The 13,116-nt window shown below is 44.7% G+C and overlaps 4 protein-coding genes across 4 annotated transcripts; 1 reads left to right on the forward strand and 3 right to left on the reverse strand.

Moving 5' to 3' along the window:
• Positions 1 to 1,566: 1,566 nt before the first annotated feature.
• F5Y00DRAFT_222866 (uncharacterized protein) lies at positions 1,567 to 2,904 on the reverse strand. The gene is made up of 3 exons (XM_048005794.1): positions 2,407 to 2,904; positions 2,128 to 2,336; positions 1,567 to 2,030 (listed from the first exon to the last, which is right to left on the reverse strand). The coding sequence occupies exons 1-3, from the start codon at positions 2,664 to 2,666 to the stop codon at positions 1,987 to 1,989; spliced, it is 513 nt and encodes a 170-aa protein (XP_047870272.1). The 5' UTR covers positions 2,667 to 2,904; the 3' UTR covers positions 1,567 to 1,986.
• Positions 2,905 to 4,300: 1,396 nt separating this feature from the next.
• F5Y00DRAFT_5443 (transferase family-domain-containing protein) lies at positions 4,301 to 6,060 on the forward strand. Its single transcript, XM_048013791.1, has one exon. It carries the CDS (start codon positions 4,499 to 4,501, stop codon positions 5,948 to 5,950), a length of 1,452 nt encoding a protein of 483 aa, XP_047870273.1. The 5' UTR covers positions 4,301 to 4,498; the 3' UTR covers positions 5,951 to 6,060.
• Positions 6,061 to 7,608: 1,548 nt separating this feature from the next.
• F5Y00DRAFT_222875 (uncharacterized protein) lies at positions 7,609 to 8,998 on the reverse strand. Its single transcript, XM_048005795.1, has 2 exons — positions 8,661 to 8,998; positions 7,609 to 8,615 (listed from the first exon to the last, which is right to left on the reverse strand). Exon 2 carries the CDS (start codon positions 8,372 to 8,374, stop codon positions 7,940 to 7,942), a length of 435 nt encoding a protein of 144 aa, XP_047870274.1. The 5' UTR covers positions 8,375 to 8,615; positions 8,661 to 8,998; the 3' UTR covers positions 7,609 to 7,939.
• Positions 8,999 to 11,426: 2,428 nt separating this feature from the next.
• Positions 11,427 to 12,916, reverse strand: F5Y00DRAFT_222882 (fungal hydrophobin-domain-containing protein). Its single transcript, XM_048005796.1, has 3 exons — positions 12,081 to 12,916; positions 11,866 to 11,920; positions 11,427 to 11,808 (listed from the first exon to the last, which is right to left on the reverse strand). The coding sequence occupies exons 1-3, from the start codon at positions 12,816 to 12,818 to the stop codon at positions 11,681 to 11,683; spliced, it is 921 nt and encodes a 306-aa protein (XP_047870275.1). The 5' UTR covers positions 12,819 to 12,916; the 3' UTR covers positions 11,427 to 11,680.
• Between the last annotated feature and the right edge of the window lie 200 nt (positions 12,917 to 13,116).

Genomic DNA, 13,116 nt, shown 5'->3' on the forward strand with positions numbered 1-13,116 from the left:
GTCTCGGCTTCTACACTCTTCGCTACGTCGTAAGCGGCCCGGGTCGTCAAGTCAAAGCTTTCCCGGCCGTCGACAAGGGTTTATACTCGGTAAAATCTAAACAAGAATGGTTTGCCGTCTCCTTCCAGGTTTCATGAATAAATGGTCCTCTCCGGGTTGCTGCATCTGCGGAGGGCATTTGTGGAGGCAACTGGAGAGCCTCAGCACATCACGTTGTAGGGGAATTCAGTCGTATACACTACGGTGTAAGGGTGTCTGGACAACAATTGACGTAAGTCAACCCTGGCCCAGAGGATTTGGTTACATACATACAGCACCCAATTCACTTGAGTCCACAACATTATGTATGTACCTATGTATGAACTTTGCAGGTTGCATTCGTGTGCGTAACATCTCCCATGGGGCCATTGGATGGATCATTGGACACCATTGAGGGACGATTATACATACTAGCTACCTAGGTACGTTATGTATTAGACTTGGTTTAGCATGGCTTTAGAACGATTAGGTACCTGAGAAGAATGGAAATTTCCATGCATGCCACCTTACAGAGAGATCCATCCTATCGCAGAGGTAGTTCGTGCTTTACTTAGATTATCGGTACATCCGTGCTGTTTAATGAATTTTGATAGGCTGAAAGTATTGCTTTGGTGGTCAGATGGTTAGACAGTGCAATGACATGAGGTATGTTGAATTTTGAAAGTCCCGAAATAAAATTTACCTAATGCTTGAAAATACAAAAACCCATAATTTACCATTGCTAAAAGAAATTGGGATAGCACATGACAGACTTGACGCGCCGCATGTAAAGCGGCCCGGGTTTTAACCGGCAATCACCACGCGGAGGCCGGAACACTCCACCTTTTATCATGATATCCATAACTTAGTACCACATTCTTTCTCTTTTGTATCATCATCCCTATCCTTTCGCATCTGCATTGCTACACAACTGAAATTTACATGTTATCATCAAGCTAATAAGAATACACCCCGTCAGCGTTACTTTGGACACTCAGTTTGGACTTTACAGCCTGGCTCGCTGGTCAGGTGAGGTCGATAGTTAATTACGCTAATAAGCATAGGGATACTTAGCGAAAACGTGTTTGCCTAATCGGGTTAACGACGCTTAATGGCACTTCGAAAGAGGACAACACCTATCTAACTATCTAACCTAACAGAATAGCGTCAAAATAACTGGCACCTTTTTTGGCGTTATTCTGCCTAGGTACACATATGAAAGTAAGCCCGAAGTCTCGGGTATTACCCCTTCCCTGTACTTCCCGAGCTACACTACATAGGTGGTACTATAGGTGTCGGGTCGGGGAACGTCTACCTGCGCAATGTACTTACATGTACTTACATGTATATTGCAAGAAATGCATCCTCCAATATCCCAAAATCTGCACGAGTAATATGTAAGTCGAGTCCACGCGCAACCTGCATTAGCGCATATATAAGGTACCTTATCATAATCAAACAATAATACGATCGAACTTATATTTTCTGATGTTTCGAATATGACCATCCAACCTTTCTTCTCCTTGCATTCCTACAAGGAGGGGCCATGTAACACTCGCGCATGCGTCACTATAGTAGGTGGCCGCTCTTATACATATACACCTACAATAACGTATGTTCGGTACGTTGTATCCCTTAATATATAGAAGGTAATATAATAGGTAAATTTTATCATTCTGTAATATTCGATTGCGTATGTGCGTAACAAGACATTATACAAGATATCCCCAAATCCCAAATGAACCCCGACGAACCAACCACCTATACTTCCAGCAAATCCGAAGAGAAATCAATACCGGTACCCGGGCTTCCCTGTATGGCCTACCAACACTCCATAAACTTCAACTCCGTGAGATGTCAAGATCTAAATCATTCTCCATCAGAGGCAGAAGCGCCACGATCACTCATATGCGCCTTCAAACCCCTACATACACCACGCAACAATATGCACGCCGCCAGTCCCAATATTTACGGCCGAACAGGAGTTCTGAGTAATAGTAACATGCGTCGTGCTAACGATAGTCAATCTTAGTGGCTCTTGTTCCAGTTTGTCGGAAGATTTTGTTCCTCTCATGTTTCCCATCTATATGGAATATTCATTTGGCTTACGATAAGCGCTTATAGTGGTGGATATCCCGCCAAAATTCACCGACCTGTCGATGGCCTTGGCTGACTGCGACTTCATCGTTATGCCCAAAGCTCTCTTAAATCCAGGGAAGCGTTTTGACTCTCGAACAATCTTCGGTATACCTAGGAGCCACACAGGCAACAAAGAACACATGTCATCGTCAACCTCGCCGCGGCCGAGAAGCATAGCACTATTGTATCCCTAGCGTTGGTCTGCTAATCAAGCTAGGCAATGATAGGAGGTTTAAGTCATGGACTTACAGCAAACTCATATCGAATATGACCGAGACGCCGAGTCTCTTTTGCCACGTCATCTGGAGCTCCCAAATTAATGTTGTGGCAGTAAGAATGTTGTAATGCCAGACGCTAGTTGAAGTAGCCGATGAGGCTTGGAGGTTGTAAAGGGGAATACACCAGTAATATCCCAGATGGCCCGGTGTGGGGTACACTATAGCCTCACTACGATTATAACTGCGGCTCCCGTCCCAACTTGGACAAATATAACGATGAAAGCACCCCATCGTAAACAATTCGTCGGCCAGCTACTCCTAGACACGCAGATCCGACGCCGTTTGATCAAGATAATTAGCCGATTCTAAACGCGGCATCACAGATTAATAGTAGATATTGAAGATGAGGGTCCACTAAGCGAAAGTTAGTTATTTTTGTCTTAGACTTTTACATAAGCTGTTAGTATAAGATCCTGTGTCCCACTAACTAGTGCTTAAAAAAGCGCTTAAAATAGTAGAAGCCTTAGCTTACACAAAGTCAATGATACCGCTATAAAAATTCAGTTTCGAATAGTTCATAAGGCGAGCAGCCAGCGTAATAAAAACCATACTAAGATGAACAATATATTAGCAACTGTCAATATAAGATATATCCTTCCAAGAGGACCCTATCCCAAGAAAGCAACGTTATAACCGGAGAATAGGTATTTAATAGTTATATTGACAGAAAACATACTTTCATCAAGCTATATTTTTCTAGCTCGGTATAGCCTCTAGTAATTTCGAAGGAATATAAAAAGGGTAGAAAGACAATATACAACATATCCGCGGTTTATGCAAGCTAATTATTAGAAGTCATACGTACTAAGTAGTAGTTAAAGGGTAGGTCCGTTGAGATCCATAACTAAGTTCTTATACGAGCGATTCCCCGGATTCTTCTCAACGTATTTTCTATTTAACCAATCAAAAATGAAAATCTAATGTAAAGAACGGCCATAGGCTCAATCTCAAGAATACGCAGACGCACGAGTTGGTGAAAGTAACAAGAGGAGCAGTCCTTGCGAGGCTACTCCTTACGCATATTTCATATTCTGGGATATAAAGCGCCTCGTAGAAATAATAGGATCAATCATCAAAAATCTTTTTGATTGCTGAACAATTACGATCATATTTCTACTTTCGTACTTTCTAACTACCTCTTAGAAGTTTAGCTCGCGATATCTCAAAGGACTCGAACAGGGGTCTTACGCATTAGACCCCCAAACTCGGAATTCCTCCGAATCAAACGCAGCAAACTAGCTATAATTCTCCATTCGCTACCAAACTCCAGTTAAGTTCAGGACCGGCCGATTTCCGCACTACTGACAGACCGTACGGAAAATTAGGACATATATAATTCTCCTAATGCCCACCACCGAAGTCATCTAGAAAGAAGACTCTCTCTTCCAACTTTTTTCGACATTTTTCGAAGTTCGCGACGCTGTGCCTCCGGCAATTGTACGGTGAGATGTGGCTAGCCACCCCCTGGACGATCAAAGCCATGATGGGATCGCGATACCGCTTCTCTAAGCGGGAAGTGGGCCAAATGGGTTGAAGGGAACCATACCCTTGGCTTACATAGGCGAGAACTCTGCACTTCTTGCCCCTATTAGCCACTTCCGCGGGTTCATCCCATCGCGTAAACTTTTCTCACCTGCAAAGACTCGGGAATTTCTTGTTGGAGTCATACGGCATTTAACCGAGTTATATAAAACCCGTATTAATCCCTTGACGGAGAAGTATGTAACAGGAAGGATTTCATTATCTTTAGCGACGCGAAAATTGGAGTCTTACCTAGTTTTATATTACACTAAGCCAGGTTCTCGAAATTCGAAATTCGAAATAGGCAAAAACAAGCCATTCGGACAATTTTTGATATACCTTGTGGCGTGAAGCCTATTTCCACGTTTCCACAAGCTATTTTTTTATTCTCCTATCTGCTCTCAGCTCGTTTGCCGTACCTGCAGCTACTTAGTACTGCAGATACTGTAGATACTGCATATTACACTAGTTGCATTTTTATTATTAACAAATCAATTATCAAATCACACCTACATTACCTAGGTACTCCCTGCAGTGCAACCATGCCAAAGCAAGACATTTACCAGCTTCACCCAAACGGCTGGGAGAGCGACCCAGAAGTAGAAATTCGAAAAGTAACCACACTCGACTATTTGGCCGCTTGCGTCTATACAAACTATGCTGTTTTCTTTAGGTTGGATGATGATAAGAAGCCATTGGCTGCTTCTGCGCTGAAGGCTGGCCTCGAGCGGACTATTACGCAAGTTAGACATATCATCGGCACGATTGAGAAAGATGAAGAGAAGGGTGGTCACGTGTTCATCAAGAAGAAGGATAGCACAGTTCCTTTTCATGTTCAATGGCTCGACTCGCCTGAGGATGAGGATAAATATCCGTCCTTTGAGGATCTCGAAAAGGCTCATTTTGGATCCGTGGCTATGGGCGACCTCAAGATGTGGAGTGTCGAACCCATGACATACGGGGAGAAGCCAGAGGCACACCCTGACAACCACCCCATCATTTCGGCCTTCAAGGCTAACTTCATTCGTGGTGGCCTAGTCCTCAATATGCACTTTCATCATTACGCCTGCGATGTGATGGGCATGTCTGGATTTGTAGAGCAATTGGCCGATAATTGCTACGCTATCGTGAATAACACACCATTTCCTCCTTGGAGCGATGACCATTTTGGCGTCCCGCAATTTATCAAGGATCTACCGCCCGAGGACCAGATGATTGATGGCCCTCCTCAGCCCCAGCGTCACCCAGATCATATTGGGTCTACGATGTACTTGTTTCACCTACCTAGGAGCAAGGCGGCCGAGTTGAAGAAGCTAGCTAGCCCCAACGACGGTACTTGGATCTCAACCTATGATGCCTTCATAGCATTCCTCTTTCGTACGACGACCCGGCTTCGTGCTCCCTTCTTTAAGCCGGATATGTCGTCGAATATCGCCTGGGGCCAATCCATGGATATGCGCAGACGGCTTCGCACCCCAAAGTGTCCACCCCGCATGCAAGGAAATGTGTACTTCGTGGCCTCAACCACCATGACTAATGTCCAACAGCCAACTGTTGCGCAGATCATTTCAGAATGGCCCTTGTCCAGGCTGGCGCAATACGTTCGTCAGATGACCAACGAAGTAACCCCAGAGCGTGTGGATGAGGTGCTTAACCAGCTAGCACCGATACGTGATAAGCCAGCATTGATGACCCGCACAGATTCCTTTCCACCATTGTCAAACCTCCAGACTGACCACCGTGACGTCAAGGTCACCCTGTGCGATTTTGGATTCGGCAAGCCGATCGGATATCGACATGTCATCGATGTGGTTACTGCGAATCTTACATTTGTGTACCCGCCGCGCGACAGGTCGCCTGAATCAGACGAGGGTCCTGAGCTCAGCATCTCGTACGAGACGAGGTTGGCTGATGGGTTAATCAACGATCCTGAATGGAACAAGTATTTCGAATACAGGGGAATTGACTGCGTTCACACCGGTCAGCACCATTAGCTGCCTAGGTAGCTAATCCAGCCGAGAAGGGGGTTGGGGTTGTGATGTTGGGATATTCTGAGCGTAGCGCAAAATTTAGATTTGAAACTCACGAAACATATGTTAAGTTAGATACCTAATTAGTAGTTAGATCTTGTTCTTACATTCACATGTACATAGGTAGTTAGTTAGATATTTCCATAACGTAGCGTATTATCATTCAACATGAGCAGGTTACATACTAACCTACATACCTACCTAGAGGTACATACAGAACATACGTTAGTTGTTTAGAGATCCGCCCCTTGAGCGGTGAGATACGTTCGGCTATAACTGAAAGGAAAGTAGAATATTTTTCTGATTATCATCCCATAAATTCCTCCCAATCAAACCACCACGGAGAGAGATCCTGCTTCAACCCACCCACTGTAAATCCAGATTCTTCTTTGAAGCGATCCTTCCCGTTTCAGGCTAGCCCACCCACAACGGTGGTTTGCGGATGGGAACTGGATCGTCAGATTGCTAGCTCCAGTAAGCACATCCTATCCGTCTGGGGCCAGATCTGCACTATCTGTGTGCTATGTATTAACCAATCCTAGTATGCGAATTGACATTGTAGTGCCGCGTCCAGACATCAAGCTACCTAGTATAAAGCGGTGTATAATCAGACGTAGTATTATAAGCACATCAGAGCCTCATACATAGTAGTCAACAGTTTCGAATTTAGAGGTTACATTGAAGTCTGACGTAAAAGCTATCATGTGGCAAGGTAGATAAGAGGGGGCGGCGAGGTTGCTTCAGCTTAGCTCGTCATCGTATAGGAACAGAGGAAGCAAATTTGCGAGGATAATGGCGGTCGGCAGGCAAATGGCTGCATGGTTATCGCATGGATACCTCAGACAGGCATATTCTAGAATATTAAGACCGAAGCAATGTTGCATGTATGTATGTATGTACAGGCCGAAGCAGCCGGGGGATTCCATTTCCTAACCATCCCGTCTCGGCGAGGATCATAGTCAGCAGACTCGGCCCAGCCCCCGATACTACGCTTCGGTTATCTAAGATTCCATACGATTGCGCAGACCCATGTATATATCAAGTACCTTAGGTACTTATAACGATAGCCAACTTGAACTCGAGCGTTAGTTACACAATTATTACCAACATTCCGTACTGCATAGAGCGCCCAGTAGAGCGGTATGTACATAATTCCCGCGGAATTATCTCCAAGGAGGAGACGCGATAGTATCAAAGACCGGAGCCCGTATTTGAGGCCGGGGCTATTTGCATTTGCATTCGCATTCGCATTGGCATTGGCACGTCAGCGGTGAGTATTAGTTGCACTTATAATGACAAGGTAGGAATGTGAGGGGGGCGTAAGATCCATCTAACCGTGAGGAAATTGCGCCAACAGTTTATCGTGGGGAAGCTTTAAATATGAGCTACTATCTATAAGTTGTCAAGAGCTATTGTTACACAGTATGAGATCATGAAAGTGAATAGACCATTTTTATATTGCTTCTCCATACTCCATATGACCCTTGCTTACCTGGAAACAATGGCGACCAACAAGCGACGCACGGTGTCAGATAGCTACACATCTCCTAAATGCGAGCTACTATGGTAAGGCACGGGTATATACTTCGTTTAGAAAAAACTCAATACACTTCTCTTACATAGGAACGCTAATTAGATCGAGATAAAGAGGAGACAAATAGTAAAACAGGCAATTCAGTTCCATCATAAGGTAACTCCAAACCTACAAAGCAGATATACGCCCAGATATCGTAGAAAGTATTGTACTTAAGGTATGGTTGCGTTTTCCCTTCATAACCTTAGCTATCAAAAATCCGTCATAATTGCTGCTCGCTCAGGAGTTGACATTCAGTCGCAATCGAAAATTGATGGCCAAGTCTTGGCGAGGTTCAAAATGCCAAGACTTGGCCATCAATCTTCGATTGAGACTGCCTACCTACCTAGGTACTCAATTGGATACCCAGAGATAAAGCCTTATACGTGCCAATAGGTTCTTTCAAATCTTAAAGACTTCATGAACCAGTCGTTATCCTTCCGAACCCACGTCTCGAAGTAATACCCCCCGCCCGTTCCCTGCTTTTCTTCGTCCAGTGCGACCCGACAAATGACGCTGAATGTAGCTTTCACTTCATCTGGGCTAATCTGCTCGAAAGCTGAAGCACCTACAGAGTGTATAGTCTGGCTCTTGCTGAACGTCTTTTCGTAATAGGTTACAAACTCATCCCTTGTAGGCCAACTCCAGTCAACCCCGTCTCTGCCCAGTAAAGACCCGTCCATATCATAGTAGGAAAAGGTAGCATCGGGCAGGGCCACGTTCTCAAAAAGGTGCCATCGGCTAGTGTCAGCACATAGGCAATAGTGCAACTTCTTGCCGCGGATGATATCCGCAACTCTTGGATCAACTGCCATGCCGACGTGGAAATAAGAGCCTATAGCGCCGAACTAAATCGTGAACCGGTACAAACACGTCGTGGAGGCTAGCTAGAATAAGTATAGACTCGAGCAAGGGTTTGACAAGGTACATATGTAGGAGCCGGGACTAACAGGTAGGTAGCCTTGGCTAGCTACACATTTAGGTACGAGGCTGAATTGGATAAGGCTGGTTCAACGTAGGCGGGCAAGATGGATTCTCAAATCAGAGAGACGATGCCTATACAAGTGAGACTAATATGACCTCGGTATCAATTGTTCTTACCTAAATCTTTCCTATCAAGCTCAATTCCTAGTTACAAGCGTACGAATCGGGATAACAGCGATTGAAGCTACTGCGTAAAGAAATGAAGCTATTTACTATGTGCAGAAAGTGATGTGGATCAAAGAATGGAAGGGAGGGGTAAATGGTAAGGCAGTGTAACATCGGGTCAGGTCCCCTGAAATACCTACTAAACCTAATAGGAGGTAGTAATTGCTTTAGGTAATCGTGTAATTATTCTTCCCGAGGTAACAACGTGTCACATACATGGACCTAACCTAATCATATCTCACTTTTTCTTTTTCTTTTTCTTTTCATTATGAACTACTCCTAAATATAGAATATACACGCATTTAACAATTACCTACATGTATCTTAAGAATGGAGAAATACATTAACTCCAACTGTTTTATATGTAGGTACCTATGTATGTAAAAGCAGACAAGCTCACTTATTAAGAGGTACCTAACCTAGTAGATAACGAATCCCTCGGCTATCTGGTTTATACATTACGGCCCGGTCGGTAACAATGGGATGAACACCCTGCTAGGTACATCCCAAGTGGGTGACGGACGTAACCTAGGATAATGCTAGGAGATAAGTTACCTACCTAGTTACCTGTATATGCAAGCAAGTGGTCCTTTAACTGCCAACAGTCCAGTCTCGGCATCGTTGGAAATTCTCTCGTCTATGTAGGGACCCCCAACTATACAGGCCTTGGACAAAAGCTGTTACTCGTCAATCTAAACTATCTCAATTGCGGCCCTACTCTAGTAGCCTGCTTGCCGTTTCGGTCAAGAACTTCTCGGCCAATAATTCTGAACTAACTAAGATCACTACACGCACACATAGATACGTACGTAGTACGTACACATATACGTACATGTATGCAAGCCGTATCAACTGTCAGCTCTCCCGGGCTTTACTCCGCGGCCATACTCCGCGGCCATCCAAATAGCTGGGTCCTTCAGGGTCCCACATCCCCAGCCGTCCGAATTTCAACCCACGCGCGCACGCCGCGGTTGTCACCGATTTTGGGGGGAGTTTGTATGTACAATACACCCATGACCCCTCTGTGCGATGATCCAGATCTTTTCTGGAACACGCTTCGCTGGGGCTACTTAGAACGGACGTTGGTGGGATGTTGCGGTGTGCGTGTCAGTGGTGGTACCGCAGATGGAGTAAAGCAGCAATTCTGCCATATGAGGAATAGAAACGTACACGAGTAACAGTACCGAATTAAGCCATGCATGTATAGTCAGGTTAGGTAGGTAAAGGTATAATCAGGCAAGGGTTGCATTTGAGTATATGTCGACTTTACATAGTAGCATCCCTTTAACAACTTTAGAACACTGCGGATATGCAGTTTTGAGTGGGGGTGGCTGGAAGATGTTTCTGGAGAACCCGTTGACGAAGTCATTGCTTGTTGGTAACTTGGCTTCGGGATTGCCTACGTGGTACTGTATGATATGTTGGTGATAGAGACGGATAGATTGAAACAGGAATAGCCAGAAGTAAAATCTAGTTCATACCTAGTTTTTCGACAAGAGTTGTGTTTCAATAGGACTTATACACGCATTCTAATTGACTCGAGTGTAAGTTCAATCTTGAGTAGACCTAAATAAACTAATTATAATACACTCGAATTATAGTCTTTCGAAAAACATAAAATCAAAATAAATAAAAACTTGAGGGATTAAGCCCTTAAGAAAAGACTAATCCTATAGTCACGGAAAGTTGTAGAAATTCGGATTTTATTACTTATTGTTCTCAAAAATAAGTATATTATGATTATAGACCAATGGTATCCAACTATATGCAACTCTAATAGTAAATCGTGCTGTAAATTACTTCGAAGTTCTCGAGATGATAACATTGAAAACACCCCAGGGTCAACTGAACATTCAATCGAAGTACATCATATCGTTTGCTATTAATGATAGGTACACGTGGTGATTATAGTTTGCCGTCCGTTATAAGCCCTTGATAATTAAATAATATTTTGATCGACTTGAATACTACGTGACGTGTTGCGAGCATTGTTGTGGCTATTGGACTTCTATTCCCTCCCTAACATCCAACTAATACAATGCAGGTGGTTATCACAGTACCCCTGAGCCGCCAGTCCTGTCTGCATTTCGGGAATCTGCCTAGAACGTTGTGATGGGAAAATCCCTGAAGGATTTTACCCGCTGCCATGGTTCTGTTCATGTTGGTACTGGAAATTTCTCCTAAATTGCATTCACAGTAGGTATACGTTGGTTACATTGCTACGACGTCCTGGGGAATACTTGGTCAGCATGCATATTTAATATATATTTAATTAGCATCTGGTACGGGCTGCGGCTATGGATCAATTACGAAGGATTATCGATGTAAGGTCTAGTAATAGTTCCAACATCCCTTATTCATCTCTGGCAATTTGTAGTGATTTCTCTCGGTCCCACGCTATTGCGCTGCTTGTATCTCCAAATAAAGTTTATTGTGAAGGCGTATCACGTTGGAAGCTACCCGAAAGCAAACATTACTTCCATCATGGACTTGAAATACGCACATTCCACTCATCTCCAAATATCGGGATGCATAAGGATGCACAACAGCTTTCATCATTGTAGGAGGAAAGGTCTTGTTGTTTGCTCGAGGGTTCTAAATTGAACTTGGTAACCCCTTACTGAAAAGCATAATCATTGAAGCATGGGATATTTCATAGATCACAAGACACTTCATCATGGATAATGTCAATAATATTAGGAAGTGAAGTAAGTAAGCCGAGTGTCCATGAATCTCTATTTCGTTAAGAATGGTAAAAGCTAAATAGAATAAAAGTATGTAGAAGACAGTACTGCCAAAAAATATGTCGACCAAGCGCCGATGCTAAAGAATGTTACAGAAATGAAGGTGTCAAAATGGACTAGATGCTTTAATAGCCGCTCGACCGGTAGACGTCTATGAATTCCCCAAGCCAATCGTTCATCAGTAAGTCATCCCCCATGCAAGTGTCAAGTTCGTTGCAAGTTTTCATCCTAAACAGTGGTGCAGAGCAGGGCATCACCAGCGAGGGATAGGACACAACACTCGGCCGTGAGCCCAGTCTCTGCACAGGTACTTTCGAATTCCTCAATAGAGTTGAGGTCGTTGAGGACCAGACCGGCTGTAGAAATGTCAGTGAAGTGTTATATGGACTAGCAATAGGATCATTTAAACTTACGGCTCGAGCAGGTAAGGTCCAGGATACCATCGATGTCCACTTGGCAGCAAAGAGGCTACGATAGAGGTTAGCAATTGTTTCAACGAGGAAATTCTGAAGTCGAAGCCATTTTGCGTATGTACACTCCCGAGCGAAGTTTCTTTGGGATTCATGACCGCCACGCCAATACTGTGAAGAGGAAAGGAGAAAGGATGGAAGGTCTCGATGTCACATACAGTGTTACCTAAAGGGCAGATTGTCGCGAGGCCGCCCCAGCCGCCCTGGCTACCTGAACCACCATGATCACCCGAGCCTCCATTGCCACCCTGAGGGTAAGTGCTGGCAGTTGGGTACCCAGGAGATACCGGAGTGCTCGCCGGGTACTTGGCTGGATAGCCCCTCTTGGTCTCCTTGGAATGATGCTCTTCCTTATCATGCTTTTCCTTATGATGCTCTTCCTTGTGATGCTCTTCCTTAGCGTGCTTGGTCTTCTCATGCTTGTGAGAAGACTTGGTCTTGGTTGGCTTCTCCTTGTGTTCCTTGTGCTTCTGGGTTGTGGTCGAGTGGTGAGGTTCAGGGGTAGAGGTTGAGTAATGAACCTTCTTCTCCGTGGTCGTGATGTAGTGAGTTTCCATGGTGGTCGTTGGGTACTGGGCCTTTGGTTTAGAAGTCGGGTACTCCATTTTCTTCTCTGTGGTCGTGGGGTACTGGGCCTTTGGCTTCGAAGTCGGATACTCCATTTTCTTCTCCGTGGTCGTCGGATATTGTGCCACCGGGGTGGAGGCCGGATACTGAACCTTCTTCTCGGTAGTTGTGGGGTAGTGAGCTTCCGGGGTAGACGTAGCGTAGTGAGCCTTCTGGGTGGTGGCTGGGTACTTGGCCTCTGGGGTAGAAGTCTTGTAGTTGGGGTTGGCCACCGGGCTGGCAGTAGCCACGGCAGCGAGAACCACAGGGAGGAAATTCTTGATCTGCATCTTGAAGATTGTTTTTGACACGAGTGTGATAAGTAACGAGCGACTGAGTAACGAGCGACTATTTCTTCGGGTGAGGAAGATGGTGTGAAAGATGCAGAAGATGATGCGAATGTGGATAGTGAGAATATGTCACAGAGAATGGCACTCGGCTGGGTTTTTATAAGTTCCCATTATCATGGGAATCTTACATTTCCCGTTCATGTTCGGAGATCCGACCCTGTAGTATGGGGGTTGGCTCCTGGAGGTAGTAGATCATGTTCCAATAGCTTGCACGCTAGTTTGAGGCTGCGTCTAAAAT

Source organism: Daldinia vernicosa (genome assembly GCF_022497035.1).
Source record: "Daldinia vernicosa strain CBS 139.73 unplaced genomic scaffold F5Y00scaffold_1, whole genome shotgun sequence".
NCBI classification, from domain to species: domain Eukaryota; kingdom Fungi; phylum Ascomycota; class Sordariomycetes; order Xylariales; family Hypoxylaceae; genus Daldinia; species Daldinia vernicosa.

What these genes read in the sequence shown, in the direction of transcription:
- F5Y00DRAFT_222875 (XM_048005795.1), bottom strand. Translation starts at nt 8,374, where the DNA reads ATGGCAGTTGATCCAAGAGTTGCGGATATCATCCGCGGCAAGAAGTTG.
- F5Y00DRAFT_222882 (XM_048005796.1), bottom strand. Translation starts at nt 12,818, where the DNA reads ATGCAGATCAAGAATTTCCTCCCTGTGGTTCTCGCTGCCGTGGCTACT. An exon ending in TCTGCCCTTTAGGTAACACT is followed by an intron (nt 11,921 to 12,080) that starts GTATGTGACATC and finishes CCTCTATCGTAG; the next exon opens with CCTCTTTGCTGCCAAGTGGA. An exon ending in GGACCTTACCTGCTCGAGCC is followed by an intron (nt 11,809 to 11,865) that starts GTAAGTTTAAAT and finishes ACATTTCTACAG; the next exon opens with CCGGTCTGGTCCTCAACGAC.
- F5Y00DRAFT_222866 (XM_048005794.1), bottom strand. Translation starts at nt 2,666, where the DNA reads ATGGGGTGCTTTCATCGTTATATTTGTCCAAGTTGGGACGGGAGCCGC. An exon ending in ATATTCGATATGAGTTTGCT is followed by an intron (nt 2,337 to 2,406) that starts GTAAGTCCATGA and finishes GGGATACAATAG; the next exon opens with TGCTATGCTTCTCGGCCGCG. An exon ending in CACCACTATAAGCGCTTATC is followed by an intron (nt 2,031 to 2,127) that starts GTAAGCCAAATG and finishes GACTATCGTTAG; the next exon opens with CACGACGCATGTTACTATTA.
- F5Y00DRAFT_5443 (XM_048013791.1), top strand. Translation starts at nt 4,499, where the DNA reads ATGCCAAAGCAAGACATTTACCAGCTTCACCCAAACGGCTGGGAGAGC.